The sequence below is a fragment of the Rutilus rutilus genome (assembly GCF_951802725.1).
Source record: "Rutilus rutilus genome assembly, chromosome: 9".
NCBI classification, from domain to species: Eukaryota; Metazoa; Chordata; class Actinopteri; order Cypriniformes; family Leuciscidae; genus Rutilus; species Rutilus rutilus.
Genome location: NC_140223.1, coordinates 9,524,514 through 9,542,845, shown reverse-complemented (window position 1 = coordinate 9,542,845; position 18,332 = coordinate 9,524,514). Strand labels below are relative to the sequence as shown.

General features: G+C 34.6%; 1 protein-coding gene across 1 annotated transcript; it reads right to left on the bottom strand.

Moving 5' to 3' along the window:
- Nucleotides 1-5,508: 5,508 nt before the first annotated feature.
- Nucleotides 5,509-17,670, bottom strand: LOC311297541 (uncharacterized protein). Its single transcript, XM_084419877.1, has 7 exons — nt 17,665-17,670; nt 17,435-17,556; nt 12,911-15,589; nt 12,555-12,664; nt 12,416-12,459; nt 11,250-11,314; nt 5,509-5,855 (listed from the first exon to the last, which is right to left on the bottom strand). Exon 3 carries the CDS (start codon nt 15,373-15,375, stop codon nt 14,992-14,994), a length of 384 nt encoding a protein of 127 aa, XP_084276003.1. The 5' UTR covers nt 15,376-15,589; nt 17,435-17,556; nt 17,665-17,670; the 3' UTR covers nt 5,509-5,855; nt 11,250-11,314; nt 12,416-12,459; nt 12,555-12,664; nt 12,911-14,991.
- Between the last annotated feature and the right edge of the window lie 662 nt (nt 17,671-18,332).

The following is an 18,332-nucleotide window of genomic DNA, read 5'->3' as shown; positions in this document are numbered from 1 at the left end:
TAATAACTTTGAAAGTCATTTCTGCATTTCTGACATCGAGGCTTGACTATTGCAACTCACTGTACTATGGGATCAGCCAATCAGCTTTATCCCGGTTACAGATGGTACAAAATGTGGCGGCAAGACTTCTAACAGGTACTAGAAAACGGGACCATATTACTCCAGTGCTACGTCATTTGCACTGGTTGCCTGTGTACGATACCGTGTGAAAATTCTTCTTTTGGTTTTTAAATCCTTAAATGGTTTGGCCCCTACTCACCTTTCGGATCTACTGGTAGAACATCGTCCAGTTATGTCTCTCCGGTCGTCAAATCAGAGATTATTATGTATACCGAAATCAAAGTTGAAAAGTAGGGGTGATCGCCTCCAAGACTGTGGAATGCTTTACCTTTTAGTATTAGATTTGCTCCATCTTTGTCTGTTTTTAAATCTAGGCTAAAAACCTATCTTTTTGATTTAGCATATAGCTAAGGATGAAATGTACTGTATTTATATTGTATTTATATTTGTCTTTTGTATTGGTGTAAAGCACACTGGTCAACTGGTGTTGTGTTTAGTAGTGCTATAGAAATAAAATTGACATTGACATTGACATTAAGGTTATTTTGTCTGATATACGAGTGTGTCCGGTCTAGATCAAACTTGCATGACTAGTTTGACTATCTGACTGGCTTTCACACTCTGTCATCTCTTCTGAAATTACCGTCTCTTCTGAGACGAGTTTGGGAAAGACTACAAACAACCCTTCCTTAACACACGCTTATCCATCAAACAACAAAACCGCATGCAACAGATTTCACTTAAGGTGGATTATGACATTTCTCTGTGTGATTTACTCTCTAATATGACCAAACTGCTACCTCTTTTTAGGATTTTATTATAGAATGAAATCAGCCACAGAACACGATATAATGACAGCAGTGATTGGCTGCATTGCCTGTCATGAGGCTAAAATGTAAGATATTATTCACTGTAAACCTCACGTGTGCTGTAGCTCAAGTAAAAGCATATTACAGAAATTATGTTTTAGAACAATTATGACAAAATGTCTCTATTCTATTCCTTGTTCCTGATGACATGTATAGGACTGATAATCGTATCCATTCAAGTGAACATTGTACTAATTATAAAAATGTTTGTGTATGTTAACATACAGTTGTTAACACCAAGGAAAGTGAATTTCTATCAAATTAGTAATGTTCTGTTTTTTATTTGTCACAGAACTCTGTGTTTGGATTTGTTCAATAATTATTCTGAAATTAAATTAACACACAACAATTATTAAGCAAATATTTATTTTTTTATCAAGCAATATTCAGTAAATATTACAAGAGAGTTGCCATCTAAAAACAGTAAGCACTGATTTCAATAAGTTTTCTAAACAATTTTCCCTCTCAGTTTTTTTTTTCATTTCTCTGATTTAAAATGTAATATGAAGATACATATTAATGAAAATACATTTTAAACTCCCCATTTTCCACACTCAAATATTTCTGCCCATTATCACTCATGTGACTGTCAGCCTCTGCTTTTCCACAACAGACTGAAGCCGCCTTGAACTGATGCACCGAGATCCAGTCACACGAAGAAGTGATGAATACATTTTTTTTGTAAAAAATAACATTAATAATAAAGCAATAAATGGTAAAATAAATTTGTAAGTAATAATCAGTTTTTAATAGTAAGTATCAAAGGGGTAATACATCAATCAGTCTATATATATATATATATATATATATATATATATATATACATGTGTAGGTTTAGCTCAAATGAGGAACTGGTCATCAATCATGAGCTTTGCATATATATATATATATATATATATATACACACACACACACACACACTTAAGTCCTCCTGGACATATCCTCATACACATTATCATTTGTGTTAGTATTAGCAGGTGAGTAAAAACCATGTTCCTTAAAACCAGTAGTACAAATACAAATAGTAATACGTATAAAGAAATACAGCAGGAGTATAGCGGCGATAATTAAAGCAAAACAGGCACCCAAATCTTTAAGAAGATTCCAAAGAGATTTGCCAATCGTATTTCCAAACCAAGAAAAGAAATCAGTATCAGTAGAAGGCTCACCTGAGATCACCTACATTGTGGGGACCAGCCAGCGGTCCCCACTTTTCAAAAGGCTTATAAATCACACAGGATGAGTTGTTTTGAGAAAGTAAAAATGCAGAATGTTTCCTGTGATGGGTAGGTTTAGGGGTAGGGTTAGTGTAAGGGGACAGAATATACAGTTTGTATGGTATAAAAACCATTACGTCTATGGAGAGTCCCCACAAAGATAGTGAACCAGACGTGTGTGTGTGTGTGTGTGTGTGTGCAATAACAATTGTACCAAAAGTGTGTGTGCAATAACAATTGTAGCAAAAAATAACATTATGATGTCCACAAATCGATTTAAATAGTACACTGAGTTTAATGTATCGACGCAGAACTCTTGTTTAATGTGTTAGTTATATACTGTATACACACACACACACACACACACACACACATATATATATATATATATGTGTATGTGTGTGTGTGTGTGTGTATGTGTGTGTGTGTGTGTGTGTGTGTGTGTGTGTGTGTGTTGTTTGTCCTGATATTCTTCATGTTAGTGAATAAATACATAGATCCGCAATCAGGGTTTGTATTTCCTATAATGATCTGGTGGTAGAACTTTTGTTAAGCGTGTCCGAGGTTCCAGGTTTTAATCTGCCCTCCTATAGTTTTTAATTTTTCCCCCCTCATTAAAATCAAATATCTTCATCAATGATTGTATATCAAGAGCAGGGACATGTTTGTGTGCATTTTGTTTTGTGATTTCACTGGACGCGCTCCGAGAAAAGACCGTTAAAATCGATTCCCTATTTTCGTTTTCGAAACTTGCGTTGGTTGGTCCGATCGATTGTGCAATCGATTTTCAAACCTAAAGTGACAGCCCTACAATATAAATACATTTAGACTGCTTAACTTTGTGATTGCTATCAGGATGTGAAGAGACTTTTCAACCAGCATAACAAAAAAAAAATTCTGGAACAAATCGCCTACCCTGCCTTTAAAACTGGGTAATACACACATTCACATGCCATTCAAGCAAACATAACATTTGTATCAAGACATAGATGCTTTTGAGAAAGGCAGCCCTTAAGTTTCCTGATAAACAGGGTGTTTCAGTGTAAACTGAATTCCTAGAAGAAATTGGCCAGCCGTGGGTAAATTCCAGCTTTTTCCTGTTTCTCCTTTGGGTTGGGAGCTCAGCACACCTGATCAAACTGATTTGAGTTTTGTTTTGAAATGTAAACACTCTTTCCTATGTCTTTATTCATAACAAACAATTTATTTGCTTTTTATTAGGCCTTATAATCATATAATATTGAACTTGTAGAGTCCCATTAATATAGCCTAGTTGGTAAACATTCTACACTTAAAAAAGTTTGCCAACTCAAACAAGTTAAAAGGCTAAATTATACAGCAAACATTTTTAAAGTAAATAAGGATGCTGTCAGATGTTTCTCTTTAGATGACCCAGAAGTCCTGTAAACAGCAGCACGGAATATCAACATTTCAAATTTAAGGTATTTTTAGTAGCTAATGTCTGTGTCGAAATTTAGTAACTCCACCTACGAATCGTTGAGTTCATGTGTCCACCCACTGATCATCGTCATATGAGGTGAGCCCTCGTTTGCTGCCAGCCAAATATCACCAGATCAACTTCCATTACGTGAGAAAGAGAAACAAAATGCATGACTATTAGCTTGAATGTAGAGTTTCCAAGTAATGTAGAAGTAACTGTCCAGTAGGGGTCGCCAATTGACCAACAATATGACAAAACAAACTCACCAAGTAGTTTCTTCTTTTACATGAGACACATGAAGATTATTTGTCACAAGATTTCATTCAATAAAAGCACCTAAATGCATTATTAACATGTTAAGAAGCCTATAACAAATTTATGAAATTAATCATGATTCATAATTGTAATCTGCTCCAAAGTTGTGACTTTTGTTTTACAGGCTTAACGAAGCAAATACTGAATATTTTAGGTTTATGGGAATCACTGATGATCAAACATAATGGCCTGGTTTCACAGACAGGGTTTAGATTAAGCCACCCAGCTAGAAATTTTTTGTTCTAAAAATGTTCTAAGAACATTAGCATGTATTGTTCTATAAATGTTTTCAGCGGCTAGTTTTAGTTTTGTTCTCAGAATGTTCTTTTAAAAGTTTGGAGAACATTCTTTAAAAACATTATTAAAATGTTTAGTAGTAACATTCTTTTAACATTATTCTCTAACGTTCTTAGAAAGTTTTCAGCGGCTAGTTTTAGTTTTGTTCCCAGAATGTTCTTTTAAAAGTTTGGAGAACATTCTTTAAAAACATTATTAAAATGTTTAGTAGTAACATTCTTTTAACATTATTCTCTAACGTTCTTAGAAAGTTTTCAGCGGCTAGTTTTAGTTTTGTTCCCAGAATGTTCTTTTAAAAGTTTGGAGAACATTCTTTAAAAACATTATTAAAATGTTTAGTAGTAACATTCTTTTAACATTATTCTCTAATTTTCTCAGAACGTTTTCAGCGGCTAGTTTTATTTGTGTTCCCAGAATGTTTTTTTAAATGTTTAGAGAACATTTTCTAAAAACTTTATTAAAATGTTTAGTAGTAACATTTTTATAACATTATTCTCTGACGTTCTTATAATGTTTTTAGCGTGTAGTTTTATTTTTGTTCCCAGAATGTTCTTATAAATGTTCGGATAACATTTTTTTAAAAACATTATTAAAATGTTTAGTAATAACGTTCTTATAACATTATTCTCTAATGTTCATAGAACGTTTTCAGCGGGTAGTTTTATTTTTGTTCCCAGAATGTTTTTTTAAATGTTTAGAGAACATTTTCTAAAAACATTATTAAAATGTTTAGTAATAACATTCTTATAACATTATTCTCTAACGTTCTTATAATGTTGTAAGCGGATAGTTTTATTTTTGTTCCCAGAATGTTCTTTTAAATGTTCGGATAACATTACTTAAAAACATTATTAAAATGTTTAGGTGTACCATTCTTACAACATTATTCTCTAACGTTCTTAGAAAGTTTTCAGGGGGTGTTTTTATTTTTGTTCCCAGAATGTTCTTTTAAAAGTTCAGATAACATTTTTTTTACAACATTATAAAAATGTTTAATAATAATATTGTTAGAACATTATTTCTCCTAAAAGGTAGGATAACATTCTCTAAGAACACTCTAAAAATGTTTTGTGATGATGACCTTCTATAAATGTTTAATCATAACATTTTTAGAACATTATCCCTTTATTCTTATAAAGTTTTTAGCAGGAAGTTTTATTTTTATTCTTAGAACGTTCTTCTAAAAGTTAGGATAACATTCTCTAAAAATACTCTTAAAAATACTACTTAACATTCTTATAAATTTTTTAGTGGGAAGTTTTATTTTTGTTCCCAAAATGTTCTCTTAAACATAAAAAATGCTTAGCTATAACATTGTTAAAACATACAATTTTATTAATCTCTAAAATAAAACAAAAATCTAACAGGTTTATGAATGGCATTCACATAAATTATTAGAAGTTCTGCGTACAGTAGATGCCCAACATTAAATGAAGAACTCAGTAAAGTCCAATGTGCAATCACACGTCTTGACTGCTGTTTGCTCAGAGCGCTCATCATCAGTCTTTGGTTGTCTTGGTTCTTGCAGAAAAAGAATAAAGTCATCTGCATTAATATGTGTTCTACTGTTCTTCTCTTCTTCTTTTTCAGCTGCTATCCCAGTTAGCAGAATTGAGCTCCATTCTCTGTGTGCATGGTAGAGTTTTTCCTCATAGCCTATAAAAGAAGATCATGCAACAGTGTAAACAAAAATAATACAAATACATATTACATATTAAGATCACAAGCAATATTGACTTTGAAAACTTTCAAAATTAGCCAGCCTAATTATTAATCAGAAATTAATTAGATTAGTTTATTTAAAAGAATAAATATGATACCTTATGAGTATCTATTTTGTTTCTGTAATTTAAAACATATACTTAATCCATTATATACATGTTAAAGGGATACTCCACTTTTTTTGGAAATAGGCTCATTTTATAACTCACCCAGAGTTAAACAGTTGAGTTTTACCGTTTTCGAATCCATTCAGCCGAGTTTCTGATATTTAGAAGAATGTCAGTAACCAGACAGTTTCTGGTCTCATTGACTTCCATAGTATATATTTTTTCCTACTATGGAAGTCAATGAGACCAGAAACTGTCTGGTTACTGATATTCTTCCAAATATCAGAAACTCGGCTGAATGGATTCGAAAACGATAAAACTCAACTGTTTAACTCTGGGGGAGTTGTAAAATGAGCCTATTTCCAAAAAAAGTGGAGTATCCCTTTAATAACACAACTAGAGGCTAAATTATTTTAACAAACTACAAACTTGGCTTGAGAAGTGTGAACCTCGAACTCAGGTAGCCTTGAGCACAGCTGCAGCATGTCACAGCACTGCCCACGATGCTTTTGCTCTGATGTAACAGCTCATTTTCATCAGTTATATTGTCTATGGATTGTTACATTTCTTACAGATTTCTGCTTGTTTTAAATCAGATACAGATAAAGTAGTACTGCATTTGAGATAGAACAATTTCTAGTGTGATTTAATCATACCTGTGAATTGTCTCTTTGCTATTAGCTAAGCTGTAAGTTTTAGTTACTTCAAAAGCAGAAAGAAAAATATGCTATAACTTCTGTTTCTTATTGAGAAATCACAGGACAGTGTTGACTAACTTTTTGTGCTCCAGTAGGTTTCTGTGTGCGCACAATCTGCATGTTAAATGTGAGCTACTGTCTGTGCATATGAAAGCTTGTTTCCGCCATGGAATACAATTTTTAAAAAAGGTAATTGCGAATCACAATTCAAACTTTTTTTTCTCAGAAGTGCGAGATATAAACTCGCAATTGGCCGTTTGAAAGTCAGAATCACAGGATAAATTAGTAAAACCTGAGAAAAAAAAGCAATTCTGGCTTATTTTTTTTTTGCTGTCGTTTCTATATGAGAACATTAATGCACTTCATCAATACAGCTGCTCTGAGAGTCACTTCAGCAGCATTTTAGCTTCATTTGAGAAAAACTATCATCATATCATAAAACACAGAGAAACTCAAAGGTCTACACGGCAATCCGTCAAATAAAAGTTTGGTTTAACCTTTGAAGAACGTTTTGCTTAAATCATTACATTTTAAATAATTGGTTATAGCAATTTAATTAAACCATTCAAATGGAATCAAGAAAAAAAAAAAAAAATTACTTTTGGGAGATGCGAGAGCGAAGTAGTCCAGTGATAATTAACAGGCAGCCATGGTTAATGCAATTTGCAAAGACCCGCCCCCTTTAGTTACTGTTGCTATGTCCAACAAGCCATGGCGCTCTCACGCCACACATCATGTTGTCACGCAATGAAAAATACATTGCGGATCACAGAAAAAACGCTGAAACGTTTAAACACAGAGACAAGACAGAGCAGGTTACTTTTGATATGAAAGTTGAAACAAAGTCTCAACGTTTAATTTGTGTAATTTTTTTAGAAAAAAATATTTTTAGTAAAATAAAAATGTAAAAAATACCTGTCAATCAAACTGCCTCGAAGGGTGAATTCTGAGGGGAGTAAAAAAGACAGCTCACAATTCTGATATTTTCTTGCAATTGTGTGTTCTTGCCTCACAATTCTGAGAGAAAAAAAACAACTGTAATTTTACTGATGGAAACAGACAGTAAAAAAGTGGACTTCAAAGATTTCTTATTCTGTAGCTCCCTGTGGGATTTTTTTGACAAGTCCATAAAAATGCATCCATCCATGATAAAAGTACTCCACACGGCTCTGGCAGGTTAATAAAGGCGAAAGGTGAAGCGAAGTGATGCGTTTGTGTAAGAAACATATCCATATTTTATATTTTAGGGCTGGGAATCGATTAAAAAAAGTAACTGATTATTTACACAATTTGCTGTAATTAAATGCAATTAATTGCATTTCCCCCAAGCTTGTAATCATCAATATTTAAACTTAGAATAACCTAATTAAACAACAAAAAGGAAAAAAAGGAACAGAAAATAGCCCTGTATTAAAATAATATTAAACATCAATATATCAATATATTATTATTTTCAATAATCAATCAACATAATAAATTTAACAATTTATTATTATAATTTTTTTTTCTTCTAATTATCAAAATAAAACATAGTCCTACAAAGCTATTATTACAAGAGCATGTGATCAGAGCAGGTAATTTTACCATTGTTGTCAGCATGACTATACCAGCTCAGTAGGGCTATTTCACAGAAGTCTACTACTGAGAAATTTCACGTTATTTGACTTTGCTTTTCCAGTGCATGATCGGTACATGATTGGAGCGTTTGGGCCGTTAACGACAGAGCAGAACGCGCAGCGCAAACACGGAGCAGAACATTGAGCAAAGAGCTCAATGTTTGCTCAGTGTTGTGTGTGTGTGTCAGTGCGCCGACACACACACACGGAATGGAGAGCGCGGAGCGGAAAAGACCCGGGGCCTGATGTATAAACGTTGCGTACGCACAAAATGGGCATAGAAATATGCGTACGCATTTTTCCACGCACATATCGGGATTTATAAAAAATAAACTAGGCGTAGATAAGTGCGCACCGTAAGGATGCTCTTGACCGTGCGTACCATAGACTGTAAAAAAAGATGGACGACGCCCCTTCGCTCTCTTCCATTGATGAGAACTGAAGCCGCCAGAGTCCCGATATGGCGCTGACATATTGGAACTTGAGTCTGCGCAGTAGCGATTTCGGGACCAGACCTGCGCAGTAGTGAGCAGGAAGTAAAGCCGCGAAATCAGCGCTCCGCCCTCACTCTCGCAGAATGCACTCAGGGAGAGTGGATTCTGCACACTTTTTAAAAAATTGATTGCAGTACGACAAGAGACTTGTTAAAATAAAGTAAATACAATCTCCTCAGTCCTCCGAAGATCCCGAAAAAATGTCCGTTGGTGCTTCAGTGACTACTTCGCTCGAGAACCTGTCAATCACAGCTGTCAATCATGACGTTACACCACCGCATCACGTAACTAACTAAAAAACAACTTATTTTTGAAACAGACACTTGAACTTACACCAGCGTGATAAAACGACAGCAAATGAAAGAAACCACCTTTGGAAAAAAGATATTTGAAGTGTAATTTAATTGTTTAGTTGGTCTCACGTCCCGTTGAATAACACGGGGAGGCGGGGCTTATGACCTATACTAGGACCAGTCACCGGGGGGCGATCGAGACGTTTTGGCTTCACTTTTCAGGGCTTGTGCGGCACGCTTGGTGCGTACGCACTCTTTTAGAAGAGTATGTGTTTTGGCGACACCAACTGGCCCAAATAGCAATAACTATTTAAAATGAAAAACTTCTAAATTATCCTATTACATCACCCAATAAATCAAATTGCATCAACCCGAATTATCATTATGATATGATTATGATGGAGTTTGATGGATTCATTGATTTTAATAAAATTTGGACTCTATTTCATTATAGCTCTGCACTGGTGTCTTGCAGAAGATCACTTTTAGACAGAAAATCTAAAGAAATACAAGATAATACAAATATAATTTCGCTCACCAACCTGTCACTTGAAGCAAATATCCATCCCTTCTTAAATGTCCGCGCCAGCGAGCGCATTGGGCCGTTTAGTGAAACTGATGCAAATAACAGTTTAAATAAATAAAATACTTCTGATATAAACTATGTTTTACTTATGATATAAACATTTAGATTAAATATGCCATTCAAATTAATAGAGAACACTTAAACATGAAATCATTACTGAGAAGTTACAACATTTTTTATATTCAAATTCAATCAATAGAAATATTTGTTGTGGATGCGATGTTTTTGAACACGTTTCCTGTAGCGTGCTGTGTTTAAATGTTTTAACCACAGAGATAATTGCTTATCATGATAATACCAGATTGTCTGAGAAAATAGTTTCGTGCAAATAATGCCCAAGGCCTATCTGTTTCCATTAAAAATATAAATCAATTAAAAATACTCGGCCAGTGGAAAAGATTAAATGTATTTTACACTATTTGATTTATGTATTCAAAAACAAGACAAGGATAGGCAAATACATGATTTTTATTAATGTTATGTGTCTTGTACCGTTAAACGTTATCACGTGGATGAATAATCATATGCAAATGATATGCAGATGAGGATATGCATAGTAAAACTAGGCGTTGTAAGCTCCATATATGGTTATTTCAGGGTGGAGACGCATGTGCGCACAATCTTCCGCTGACTGGGATTTATAAAGTGAATTCTGCGCAGGTTCTGGCGTACGGACGGTTTTATAAATCTGAAAACTTTTGTGCGTACGCAAATTCTGCCTTATGTGCGTACGCACACTTTAAGGATGAAATCTACGCAAAGTTTTATACATGAGGCCCCAGGTCATGAAAGCTGCGCGAGAATAAAACCTGATCGCCAAACACGGAGGGGCGGGACGGCATATTTTGCAGCCTTTTCCGCAACAGGAAGTCATTAAAATGAGGCAAAAAAAGTGCTGCGTTAATTGCATTTTTTTTATAAACTCGTTAAGCATCTCAAATTAATCGCGAAGATTAACGTGTTAATTCCCCCAGCCCTACCATATTTATAATTTTATCGACTTAAATAACTAGCTTCCAGCAGACAGCCATATGCAAGTCAAATTACGCCCAAAGAGTTAGTCAACGCATCGATACGCATATGCGCCTGCAAGGCTACGCATCACTACACTTCGGCCGCCATATGCGTCTATGAGTAGAAAAATGTGTCGTCCCAGTTTTTGATACGCGACGCACCGTTGTATGCAATACTATGCGTTGTTGGTGGGGGCAAAACTGCAAGTTGCTTGCGTCCGACGTGTTGACTATAAAAGGCTCTTGTCGGTGCATGACATAGGAGTAGCATAAGCTTTGACGGCTCTCGCGGTTCAAACAAACAGGGCTAGGCAATAAATTCAAGCTCCTCCCACATTTCTCTTTATATGATTCTCTTTAATGATAATTTTTCTAAAAATCTCTGTGGAAAGAAAGTCAGATATAAATCTGGGACAGATATAAATCTGGCACGAGGGAGAAAAAAATAGATCATTTTTATTTTGGAGTGCATTGTGCGTTTAAAATTGACTACGGTTTTATAAAATGCAGTGGATACTTACTAGTGATGGACTTGTTTCTCTGTTGGTGCCTGTTCTGCTCCGTAAACATTGGTCCAATGCTTGATCTTAAGAAAATGTAAAAAGTGTGTTAATGTTTGTTAACAGACTATTGATCTGGGTGACATAGGACCATTTTTTATGTTTTCCTTAAGTGTTAGGCTATATAAATCTGGAGAACCCTTACTAACATTAACCATGGTTTTGCAACACTAACTAAATGGTAATAAATTATTGTAATCAATCCACCATAAAAATATTGTTTCTACACTTTACTATAATAAAAACCATGGTTAATTTAGCAAAGGACCCTGGGAACATGTCCTAAAAAGAACAGCTCATCCAAAAAATAGACTCTCTATCGTTATTTACCGGTACTCCATGTTGTTCCAAAACTGTATGAATTTATTTTGTATAACCTTAATTAAGATATCTTAAGAAATGACTTCACTGTTTTGTTTTGTTTTTTTCATAAAATGGGTTCCAATGTTGTTTAATTCCCAACATTCTTGTGTTTCAGAGAAGTAAGTCATACAGGTTTGAAAATAATTTCATTTTGAAAGGACATTTATGTTATGTATAAAGACACAATGTTCTCAGTTCACTCATTGTAAAGCTCCTATGCTGAGGTTTATTTTATTTTATTTTTTCAAAATGTTGCAAGTAAAATGTTCTAATTGTGTTAACTTGTCACATTAGAAGAACGTTTGAAGAACATTCAACATCTCATCTCTCAATGATATCCTCAAAACATTTCCCTAACGTGACAGAGAGAATGTTCTTCTTTTGTTATCATGAAACATTGGGACAATGTTATATTGAGATCATTGTACAACTTTAACTTTAGCAACATTCCCAAAATATGCTCAAAATGTTGCAAGTAGAATGTTCTTCTTTTGTTATCATGAAACATTGGGAACATTTGTTTCCATAAAATGGGTTCCAATGTTGTTTTATTCCCAACATTCTTGTGTTTCACAGAAGTCATACAGGTTTGAAAATAATTTCATTTTGAAAGGACATTTATGTTTGGGTCAGCTAGGCCCATAAAAACTCATATCAAGAAGACAGGTACAATTTTGACTGGAGGGTTTGGACCAGTGTGCCTTTGAGCAGAGTTTACATGTTCTGCCTCTATTTCACGTGTATTTTACTATGACAATACTCACCGCAACTGAAGATCATGTGGCTGGATAATTTATTCCCAAAATTCCTGGATAATGGGAAACACACACATACAGCAATATTATTAGCTATTTGTATTTACTTACTAAAAGAGACATAAAAAGCTTGCAAATTTTTACTCACCAGCTCAAAAACATATTATGATGATGACTCATCATTTTGACGGTAACGTTAGGCCGATATCCCGCGATCATTCAAAAGCCTAGTTTTCATAGTGTGGTTCGAGTTCCTCTCTGTATAAAGACACAATGTTCTCAGTTCACTCATTGTAAAGCTCAGACTATGCTGAGGTTTATTTTTATTTATTTTTATCAAAAACTAACTTAGCTGACAATATTTAGCCTAACGTTACACATGCAGCCTGAAACATTGACATAATATCGATATTGCTCTAGTCGCATTTAAAATTAGCTTCTCAATTTAACACACTATATTTTGATGTAGCAGAATGTATTTTTATATAAAATAAAGTTATTTACCTTCCGCAGATTGCAATATGTCCGTTACACGTAGGCTACGTTGTTAAAATTCGTTGTCCATTTACATCCCGCAACTCGCTCAAAATAAAAACGTAACAGTACGATGCAAAATAATCCATGTTTTAAACAATGTAAAAGCCACAGAACCGAAGGAGGCTAGTACTGAAGATCCTCCCGAGCAGCAGCAGCGCGCACACACACACACACACTCTCACTCTAACAGACAAATATTCAAACTTCAAACTTGACCAGTAAAAGGCGCGCATAGCTGCCATTGGCCAGATTCCTGGATGACAGTCTGAATAGCCAATCATGCTCAAAACAACTCGAAGAGACAGCCAATAATGTGGTAACATTGCAATTACAGGAAAAGATTACATGTTTTAAAAGAAAGAATATGAAAAAAATGTGCACGGCTATTTATTTAGTTGTATTTGTAAGCTGGCTGTTATATTTAATCAATTGGTTAAATTGTGTCTTCATTGCAGTGCATGATAAAAAAAAAAAAACTTACAATAACATATAAATAATAATAATAAATTACACAAATAATATATACCATGTATAACAACATATATTTACCACTGCTCTGCCAAACAGCAGTTTAAAAGAGCAAACATATTATATATTAAACAGAGCAAACATTGCATATGTAGGCTATTCATATACAATTCTGTATACCTACCTACATGAAAAACGAATGGATTGGTATCATGGTAACATTAGAGTTACATTCATGTGACCCATAATGATCCTTTTGCACTTTAACAAAATATTGACCTTTCCTTTAGAAACACTCTTATGCCTAATAATGTCAACTTGCTTTTCACCCTGTGTGGCACAGTTACACAACCTGTTGGTTTAGGGTAAATCCTCTGTCCAACACAACACTTTGGTAACATTGGCATAATTCTATACAAGTTGCAACATATACCCCGGGTTTCACAGGCAAGGTTTAAGCCTGTAGTCCCAGACTAAAATGCACGTTTGAGCTGTTTTACCTGAAAGCAACTTGCACTGACATATCTTAAAATATGTCAGTGCCATTGTTTTGTCTCAAGATGCACACCAGTAATGTTTCTTTTTCTTTTTTCTAAGGCACATTTTTAAAAGCTAATTAAATGCACTAAGGCCTAATCCTGGCTTAATCTAAACTCTGTGAAACCGGGTCTGGGTTAGAAATTAAGGGTTAAGGTTAACCCTAACCCTAACCCTTGTCTACAGACTTTTATTTAACAGCATGGATACTCCAAGGTGTTGACTGCAGTGGTTAGGCCTTTAGCGTTGATACAGGACGATTAGGCTTTAGTTCAATTAAGAGATTTAAGTAGGTTTGCTGATGAGCATCTCGAGACAAAACAATGGCACTGACAAACTTTGAGATATATCAGTGCAAGTTGCTTTCAGCTAAATAAGCTCAAACATGCATTTTAGTCTGGGACTGGCTTAAGTATTTTCTGTGAAACCGGGGGAGTTCTGTTCAAATGTAAAAGGCAAAACAGCTTTGTATTATTCAATAGACCACAAATAAAGAGAAAGGCATTGTGGGAGCTGGTGTCTTTATTCCACATGAAACACCCATCATATACAAATTACCACACCATTCCTTAGCAAGTGCACTTATATCGTACAATAATTACTATAAATGTATTACATCCCTGATGTAAAAAACTGTTTTACATCATTAACAACACATAATTAACAATTCACACCAGCCCAATGGCAAAACCAGCAATCAATTAACAGTCCATTTTACAATTCAAGGCATACAATTATTTTATTTTTTATTTTTTTCAAGCATTTTTTTATTTTCCTTCTCATAAGCCGCAAATCTGTAAAAACAAGGTAAAATGGCACAGTTGCTTCACCAAATAAGTTTTTATGGCATTGACGATATCAGTTGGGTAAGGAAGTGCGTTATTTTAACGCAATGGAGCATAATATAATTTTTGCAAAAACGATTGCCACAGCAAGATTATTTTTTAATGGATTTTACTAATTAATCTATGCATATTGAATTTTAAAACAAAAGATAGTATATCTTAATATAGAATCATATAAAAAAGAAAAGACCTGTAATGCTACAGTTCAATATTATTCTTTTTTGGAGGCAGACAGTGCGGGTCTATAGGAGTGTTTCCTTCCCCTTTACAAGCATAACACTCATTCTCACTCTCACAGTGGAAGAGAGGAACATGAGCCACAATCTGCTTAAACGCAGTCTGAAGATCTTTTTTAATGTCAAACTTCCAGAAATTCTTGAAGACAAAAGCTTTAATTCCATCATGTTCTTTCCATTTCTTCAGAGCATTTATAATGTTGTGACTGCTTGACGCATTCAGACACGTGTTAACACAGGGAGATTCAAAGGTGTAGAAAACAGAGCAGCCGTCTTTTCTTTTATTCAAAAGTTTGCTCATAGGCGAGTTATTAGCAGGATTCAGCAGGAGAGACTCTGAATGCATGTTGTATTTATTCTGTTTTTTAGTTCCTGCAGCGATGAGCTCTGAACCCTGGTAAAGTGCGTTTGTTTCATCAGTAATAGCATTTTTCACATTCACAGCATTCTCCTGAGTCAGGAAGGTGTTCAGATTGAAGTTCTGTTGACACTGATCCTTCGGCACATTGATGGCGGTGGCGTACTGACGGGGATGTCCATCTATATCGACTCTCTTATAGCTGTTCACATTGTTTAAGGTGATTATTAATGATTATTATAATGTTGTTGTTTTTTTATCACTCAAATGTCAGTCGTGTTCTCAAATTTCAAAGTATACTCAACCGCAGATGAACACTTGCGTAGGTTATCACTTAAATTTTCACACTGCTCATAATTTACCCAGGTTTAACAATTAATTCATGGATATCCAGACATTATATTTTTAGACCCTGGGTTAACGTTCTTATTTGCATATTTGTAAATTAAGTGTAATTGATTAAACGAACACAGCAAACAACCTGTTTACATGAGGCTCTAGCATTGTGCATCCTTAATAGGGCCGTCAAACAGGGGTAGAACTGAGTAACAGGGGCCCTCGGCGAAGGGGGGGGCCACAAAGATATATTGATATATAATGTGGTGTTGTGAGGGCCCACCCCTTGTTTCTGTGACCGGGGCCAAACATTTGGTGCTACGCCCCGGGCCGACTGCTGTCAAGTTTTTCCTGAATGGACTTTTCAGACTATAAAGATAGGAACTGAACGCTATTCTTCACTCCAAAAGATGTGTTTTCCTTCGCCATTTGATATTTTCCACTCAAACATACTGTCTGTAGCCGGTGAAGTGGTTACCAGTGGTTCTAATTAGAGGGTTTTTAGGCAGGCACCTGAAAGGAGGCCTCGAGATGGGGTCCGGTATTATGCATTGAAGAGTGCTGTCTGATAGCACTTCCTTGGCTTTTTTTGCACAGACATGATCTGGGTGAGCAGGCAGGCTAAGTGAATGAGTGAAAATAATGTTTTCTTTTCTTTTTCACATTACATACCTTTGTTTCACTAAATCAGGGTATCTAGACACAAACATTGTGGATATGGCCGATATGGCCCAAAAAAAAAAAAAAATCATATGTCTGTATTTTGGGGCTGAATGGCGATAACATTAATGTATATATCTTGGTATTTTCTACCTTTTTATTTGAATAAAAATTCTGTATTAAAAAAAATAAATAATTTGTTGTATGATTTATTTTTTGTTTATTTAAATTGATTTATCTTTTTACATAGGTTTATTCCTTTTGTATTAATAACTTTTTGTTGAGTAGGCCTACATGACATTTTTTATGTCACCTTTGCTTTAAGGAAGAGTCTTTATGTTACACATACAATTCAAGCGCTGTGTCTGAAATCACATACTGTTTGAGTTGGTAGGCCTATATCTGTATAGCGGACGGGCACACACTGTGTCTTTTGGAGTGAAGAAGATAAGAATAATAATTTATTACTGTTATTATTAGGCTACTTTAATTATTAAACTAATATTATTTAATTTGCCCCACCTTAGTTTCATAGCGCATCACCTCATAACCGACACGCTGCGTGGATAATAAAAGATTAGATAGATTAGCCTATGCCTCATTGAGGTCTATTATACAATGAATTTTATAACTACAGTTATATAATAACAGTAATAGGTCTGAACACTGCAATAATTAGTCATCAACGAAAATTAAAAGCAGCTTTATTTTAAACACAGACTTTCAAAATCAACTTTTTAAACACAAAATACTTTTCATCTAATTTTTTGCACTACGTATATGAGCACATTCACTTAGTAAATGGGTAAATAAACAAGTAATTAACGAGAAAATAAACAAGTAAATATGTCTTTTTTTTAAATAAAAAATGCCGCCCTCCCCCGAAGATAATATTGTGTATGCCATCATCTACTGCGGTTAAAGGCACATTTGACGATAACCCTGGGTTAAGCACAGTGTGAAAAGCCCTCTTGTTGCTACTTCCTCATTGCTTACTTTTGATTCAAACTATGAGCTTTTCATTTTTCATAGACACTGGAGACAGACTTACTTCTGCTCAAAGAAGTTAATAATACGGGCGAGAGTCTTGATGTCCACAGTGTCTTTAACACTTTCTGTCCTGTCGGGAAGCAGGAAGAGCAGCAGGAGTCCGCTCAGAAACACAGTGAACTTCTGGAAACACAAAACACACACATAAAAACAAAATACAATTATAAATACAATGTGCATAGTTCAAAAATGAACCATTCAAAGTGACAAAAACCTACTACTCCCACTAACACTTGTGTGTTATGAGCCTTAAATGTGACTGACCATGTTGTTTGTGATAAGGAGTGATGAAAGGGAAAGAGGAAGTGGGTGGGATTTATTCGGAGTGTAGACCAGCCCTCTTCTTTAGAAGACTAGAGAATTACTAAGAAAACTGTCGTAATCCCTGACTTTCACAATCTTGAATAATGCCATTGGCATTTTGTCAACTCAACAGATTAATTGCTCTTTGAAATATTGCTCAGTGAGTCATTTAACCATGGATTACTGTCTATTTGGAAGGCTTTTCTTTTTTTAACTTTCAAACACATTTTTATTATAATTTTTTATTATTTTACAATTATTATAATTTTAAATTTTTTAATGATTTATTTAATTTGAGCTTTTCTGTGGAAACCCCCTGTAGTTCCTTCATGAGAAACCCTAACATAATGCAATGTTTAATGCACTTCATGTTGTTCATAACTAAGAATGGAATATCTTTTTTTTTCTTTGTAATTTTATATCAATATGGCTACACTATTATCATATTTAATTCAATGTGATAAACAAGTTTGGTCAAAAGTAATCTAATTGTAATCAAAAAGTAGTCCGATTATATTACCTAAAAAGTTTAATGTAATGGATTATGTTAATATAACTACAATGGACTACTTGCACAACTACTTCCGCGTTCTAGT

Excerpts from the sequence above, each read along its gene's own strand:
- LOC311297541 (XM_084419877.1), bottom strand. The coding sequence starts at position 15,375 with ATGCATTCAGAGTCTCTCCTGCTGAATCCTGCTAATAACTCGCCTATG.